The 6,594-nt window shown below is 41.9% G+C and overlaps 1 protein-coding gene across 1 annotated transcript in view; it reads left to right on the forward strand.

Moving 5' to 3' along the window:
• The window catches only part of PLCXD3 (phosphatidylinositol specific phospholipase C X domain containing 3), a gene marked incomplete at both ends in the record, with an annotated part of 84,385 nt that extends 78,217 nt beyond the window's left edge, over positions 1 to 6,168 (forward strand). Inside the window, one exon of the mRNA XM_084278872.1 lies at positions 6,012 to 6,168. Within this exon, the coding sequence (XP_084134998.1) occupies positions 6,012 to 6,168 (157 nt within the window). The remainder of the gene's footprint in view (positions 1 to 6,011) is intronic.
• Positions 6,169 to 6,594: the final 426 nt, after the last annotated feature.

The raw sequence follows: 6,594 nt of genomic DNA on the forward strand, positions 1-6,594 counted from the left end.
ATCCAGACCATTTCCATGTGCTGCTTTTCATTTTCTCCCTACAGCTCTGTTAGTGCAACTGAAAGAATGGTAAATTTTGATCAGGAGACAGAAACAAACGGCGGGCATGTACAAGAAAAGGACCTTTTAAACTGTTTTTTTCTCAGAAGAGAATTATGGTGGAATGATGTACTGTGGAATGGTACCTAAGGTTCCTCTTCTTCAAGGAAGCTTATTTACTGATAAATGGTAAATCTTCAGCAGGAACAGGGTGAAGACATGGTTAACATTCTTGAGTAGTGCACCTAAGGCTGCATAAGGTTATTTACATAGGGATCCTCTGAGTACAGAGGAGGGTTGGGACAACTCAATCACTGGAGGCTTGTAAGAACAGACGAACCTAAGGGTTTGCCAGGAGGGGTTCATGTAGTTGATCTTCGTGTAGCTAGCTTGAAGGACTTTTCATGGTTCTTTCCAGTCGTGATGCTTATGTTTCAGTGACAGACAAAACATCAGCCTCTCCCACTGGAGGGATGAATTCTCAGCATCCTTGAAAAGCCAAAATCAACATGTGCTGAACTACAGCTCCAAGACTAACCAGTGAACTGGCACCCATGGGCAAAATTGGATGGAGGGTGGGGAAAGTTAAAAAGTGTAGGGATTCAACTTCAGGCTCATATGAGTACATCCTCCTGCAGAGGAGTGCTTTTTTCTTGAACAGTAATGCCTCTTTGCAAAAGGCTACATGAAGGCAGGTTGTGTGCTTTGCTGGAGAGGGAAGAAATGCTGTACGTCACTTTGCCCTGAGCAAGGGGACCTGCTTCAGTGCTCACTGGTGTTACTGGTAATGGGTACTTGATGGTAGGCAGTGCCGCACTCAGTAAGTGGGACCAGTTTCTCATTCTGGTTGCACTGGCCACCCGAATTCCAGGAGAAAATCTGTTCTCTGCCTTTAGTGATAAAACTCTCATTAAACAGAAAACAGCCCTTTTGCTTTGTGCTAATGAAGTTGCTTTTCTTCCTCCCCTCCTTGAAATCTCTGCAGAGAGGAGCAGCTGTTTTTTGATGGGAGTCCTGTCTTAGAGCACTGCTATTGTTAGTCTTCTGTCGTTGTCAGGCTTTGATGACTCAGGCATTAAAAAAAAGACCCAAAACAACCACTACCCCTCTTTCTGAACTAAAATAGCCTAAGACCAAATTTTTTAAAGTAAATTTTAATGCAATTAGTTAGGTCCTATTTTCTTTCTGAAATCCGGTATCAGGAATCACAGTCTTGCTACTTGAACTGGGATTACTTGAATGTTTAATTATTATTTTGTAAACAAAATTCAATACTCTCAGAGTCCACTTGAGATCATTGAGACATCTTGAATATTCACTGGCTTTGAAAAGGCATATGCATGTTTTGGAGTTAAGGCCGTGGTTTTCAGCTGAGTGCTCTAACACATGGAAAAATGGTTCCTGAAAGGAGTGAAAATCTTTACAAGAAATCAGCAAATATTTGTGTTTGTACAAGCAAGGAAACAGAATGGGGAAAATAGAGGCAGTAAAATAACTGTCAAAGATTAAAGTAGATTTTGCTGGCTTGTAATGAATGAAAATCACCGTAGCAATGATATATGAGAAAGTACATAACACCTCAACAAAAAATGCTGGAAATGGTGATGTAGGGCATATTTGCATGTGTGGTGTAAGCCATATTGATACCCAAGCCATGCCCAAATGATCAATACCTCTGACCTAGTGAGGTGCCACCTGGGGCAAAAGCTGTGGTCTCAGAAGAAAGAGTCACATTAAATATCTCTGCATGCCTCTGAGTTGTGCAGCACAGATATGTTCCTACTGTCCAGTTCTTGGTGCGATAGCTCCTACAGAACACTGTTGAAAGTGTGGGTGATGGCATGGATCTGGCCCCTGGCGCTGATGTGTAATGGTGGTGAGCTGGGACCAAACCACAGTCCTTCCCAAGAGGTCTTTCCACATCATGTCTGTTCTTTTGACCCCCTGCTCTTTCATCCTCCAGGGAGTGAGGGGCAGCTCTCTGGCACCTCCCAGTTCCCAGTTAGTGAAAATAAATGGCATCTTCTATGTATCCCTTCAGGACAGAAAAATTTTCAGGAATACTACTGATCCCAGTCCATGGTCAAACCCAAGTAATGTGCCATTCCCTGACACTGCTCAAGTCTTGTGGCTTTCCCCTCCCTGCCCTGCTTGTGCCACTGGCCTTCCCCTGCTGCCGGAGATGTGGGAAAAGGCATTGACTTCAGGTGCTGGTTCATGGGGCAGTGCTGCACTGGCCTGTCCTGTCAGATCTGCCAGCCCTGCCCCAGCAGGATGAAAACAGTGTCCCAGGTAGCCAGGTGAGAGGAGGAGAGTCCTCTCCCAGTGGAAATTTTGCTGATGAGCACACCTTCTTTCCTCCCTGGCTGTAGGTGAAGGCAGGCACCACCCTTCGGTGTGCATAGCTCAGTGCTACACGGTGGCTTTCGCAGCCCTTGGGGTTAGAGGTTATTCCTTCCAAGAGCTGGGATTGTGGCTGCAAGGGCTGGACCACAGAGCTGTAGTACACAGCTGACTTCCTTAAGTGTAAGGGCTGACAGTATTGTGTGTCTGCCACCTTTTCAAGTTGCCTGGCTCTTCATCTGTAACATGTTAACATAGGACTTTTCATTCTGTACACCCTTCAGAATGTTTATTCATGGTGCTGAATCCTCACAACACATGTCTGAGGCCAGTAGGACTCCTGATCAACTCATCCAGCTTTCACTGTACCATTTGCAGTGGAGGCAGCTGAGGCAGAAGACAGCTGGAAGACTTGAGTTTGCCCTCAGAAGAGCTAGAGTCTGCCCTGCATGTAGTTTCAGTAACAGGCATTGGTGTTGTTATTACCAGAATGACACTGTTTTATCAGGAAAACTCATTACACTTGCTCACTGGAGCAGTGGATGATTCTATCACATGACTACCCTGCTGTAGTTAGTGGGGTACCAGCAGATTGCTAACCTTGAGTTGCAACAGGAGTGGGTGATGGCTACATGGCTGGTTTGTCCTCAGCCTTTGCAGGGTTGGGCTCTCAACCCTTGGTCCCAGAACTCCAGTGAGACTATTAATCTTGGACATCAACATCCTCCACAGGAGAGCCAGGAGGTGCCTAACACAGAGGCGATGGTGCTGTCAGGGTTTGCAAGCTGAGAGGCTTCAATATGCTCATGCATAAAATTGTTTCTTATCAATATTGCAAGAATATCTACTAAGACCGTGGTACAAACTGGGTTTCCGTGAGCACAGTCATGTAGGTGGCTGCCACACAGCATGGTTTGTGTTCCTCTGACTAAAACCCTTAATGAGAACAATTACTAGTTTGAGGCATGCTGAGACTGGAAATTACAAGGAAGGGTGAACAAGGTTTGTGCTGCTATCACAAAAGCACCCTGAGGAATGTTAAAGCAGGCTTATTCTGATAATTATTGTGAGCATGTGAGATATTTGTACTGAAACTGAGCAACATGTGGTTTCATACTGTCATTGATATAATCAACTTTCAAGATGGCAATATGGGAGGAAGATGATAGGTATGGGCTTATTTGAATTTCTAGCATACGCAGAGTTGCACAGCATAGATCAAATCTTTAAGGTCAATGAGATCTTTTGTTCAGTTTTGAGTTTGGGGTTTTTTTTGATGGGTTTGTGTTCTTTGCTATGCAAATAAGCTTTTTGTTGGATAATCTGATTAATTTTGACTTATCTTTGAATGCTTTCTAATTTCATGAAAAAAGGATTTCTGTGACTTTATCTAACAACTGGCATCTGAGCAAAGAGTCATGCAACTGTGCCCCATGTAAAAATATCAGTAAAATGGAAATAAACCATTTAAGAACCAAGCTGAACTGTAGGTGAGAGGCAGGTAAACTGAGTTCATGACAGAGCACTAATCAAAAGGAGAGACAGCTATCTATTAAAGGCTTGCTTAATAAGAGCACAGCAGGCAAAAGAAAACAGCATTTCAGTCCATATGGATAAGCATACAGACAGCAAACTCTATGGTCTGAAGACAGAGTTATATCAGAACCAACTTCAGAACAAATAAAGGACACCAAAAAAAGTTATTTATGCCTCAAGGGGGAATAAAATATCAAGGGTATCAATTTATGCAGAAGGAAGTAAGAAAAAAATAATCTGTGCCTGCTCACAATCAATCAGTTCCCGTTTAAACCTAAAAGTCTTTGAGCTTAAGTAGGATGGTATTAAAGACAAAAGCAATGTATTCCCGTCTTAGAAGTTCAGTCTTTTATCTGTGTCTAGTGTTCAGCAGTATCTCTTGCATGTGAAGTCGAAGTGGCATTTTCAGCTGCTCTGAGCTGCCTTTTACCGCCTTGGTGGTCTCTGCTGTTCTGCTGAGATCTGTCCTGGTTCTGGTTGCTTGCAGCTCTTTACAAATTGGGCATTGCTGGGTATTTAACACCTGACTTGTGACTGTTGCAGTTCCATTAAATGCAGCTTTTCAGGACTATGTAAACTTAAATCCAAAGGTGCCTCAGGGTTTTCATGCAGCAGAGTGCCTGAGCTCCATTTTATGAGCTGGTGTGTTTCAGTCATTCAGAATCAACGACAGAGATTTAAAGTGCTGCTGTGCTTATGAGTGGATCTTATGGTGGATTTAAGCACATTTTGCTGATGCAAAACCTCAGTGTTGTGCATTTTCCTGTAAAATCATAAAGGGGGCTAATTATAACTGCTTGGGTTTTTTCTGTACGGATTCTTGGTTTTCTTTTAAATGACTGATTCTGGTGGCCACTGACAAATACAGCCTGTCTGGGGTTTTTAGATCCGTTTTCCTAAAGCTTTTGGGAGCAGATGTTCAGTTTGATTTCAATTACTATCAGACCAACATCTTACATGTACCTTGCCTCTGTGAAAGAAGCAGTACAACATGCTGTCTGAGGGGGAATCACAGATTTATGGGTTTTAGAGCAAATACAATGTTCATTGAAACTGACTGCAATCCTGCCCAGTCCGTAGGTTCTTTTATTTAACTCAGCAGCTTGAGGTTGACCGAGAGTGTATTTTCTGAATGACATCCTGGCTTGATTTAAAGACTCCCAAGTGCTGAAGAGTTTGTGACAGTCATTGGGAGCTTGTGCCAATGGTCAATTACCCTTTATGTGAAAAATACCCTTTCTCTGAAAAATCTCTACCTTTTTTTTTTTTCTTTTTTTGTTGAACTCTGTTAACATCTGTCTTCTGAGAACTGGATCTTGCTGCTTGATTTCCTCGGAAGGACTGGGGAGCCCTTTATTTCCCCAAGGATATTTCCTGTGATTGTTAGTTTATATTTTCATGGCGTGAAAAAAAATGTCTTTACACCCACAAACCTAGTTAGGCAGGCATCTTTTATACCGCAGTACTCCTGTGCTGAGGGTCTGACATAATAAAAATATGCCATCTTACAAAAGAGTTGGTATGACCGCAGAGCTTTTTATTTCAGTCACAAACCACTGGTTTATGATTAAATATAATTCATGGCTAGGATATCAATACTGGGAAAGAAAAGGTATTCAGTATATACAGTACTTAAACTGTAGAAATCATGGTTTCTCCAGTCTCCCCCAGAAGATTATTTTCAGTATTTTCTTGAGTGTGTTACACTTGCTTTTTGAATAGCTTGTGGTCTCTATTTCTTCTTTTTCCATAAACAGTTCCCATGAGTCATATAGCTGGATGATATCAAAAAGGTATCTGGTCCATGCCCTTACCCTTAGGCAAGATCAAGAATTACTGTGTGCCCGTTTGACCTTCCTTTCATTCTTTTCTACTGAAAAATTGAAATGCAATCAACATATTGTTTCCACAGAGAATTAAAATTTTAAAAAAAAGAAGGGTTTTCAAAGAGACTGCGCATTAACCTGTGTCCTTTCTCACATGGTTCCCTTAGAAACCAAATAAGATCAATGGATGTCCCTGTTGGTAAATCCAGCCTCAATACATTTGTTTTGCTGCTTTATGAGTAATCATTGTTCCTGTTTTCTCCTTAGGGCTCTTCCTGCAATGATGCAGTGGGTCCGAACTCAGAAACCAGGAGAAAGTGGTGTGAATATTATCACTGCAGATTTTGTAGAACTTGGTGACTTTATCAGCACTGTCATAAAGCTCAACTATGCTCTGGATGAAGGTGAAGATGACACTACTTGATAGTACTGTAACATGTGTGTTGCTGCATTACTTAGAATTTAAAAAAAAAATAAAATTTAAAACAATTACCTTGTAAAACACTAATCTTCCTATAACACGCTGAGGTGTTTAGGGCTTTAGTGGGTGGGCATAAGGGGAAATGTTTTAATCAATTATGATCATTTTTTACATTTGTGTTCCATGTGAAGCGCAAAACTAAACATGTTTACAGTGTTTGATAAAAGAAGGCCATTTACATGTTTTCCATGAAATACCAAACGCAATTCATGTGTCTTTTGTGGTTGCAAACAGTGCCAAGAAATTTGCATTTCAGAGCAATGGGATGTATATTGCCCTCTGTCTGCTTACAGCAGGACTCCTGACTGTGTGTGCATTGCACCAGGAGACTGAGGACAGTATATCTGGCCTGAAAATTTTAAGCCGCTA

This window comes from Gallinula chloropus (assembly GCF_964237585.1).
Source record: "Gallinula chloropus genome assembly, chromosome: Z".
Lineage (NCBI taxonomy): Eukaryota > Metazoa > Chordata > Aves > Gruiformes > Rallidae > Gallinula > Gallinula chloropus.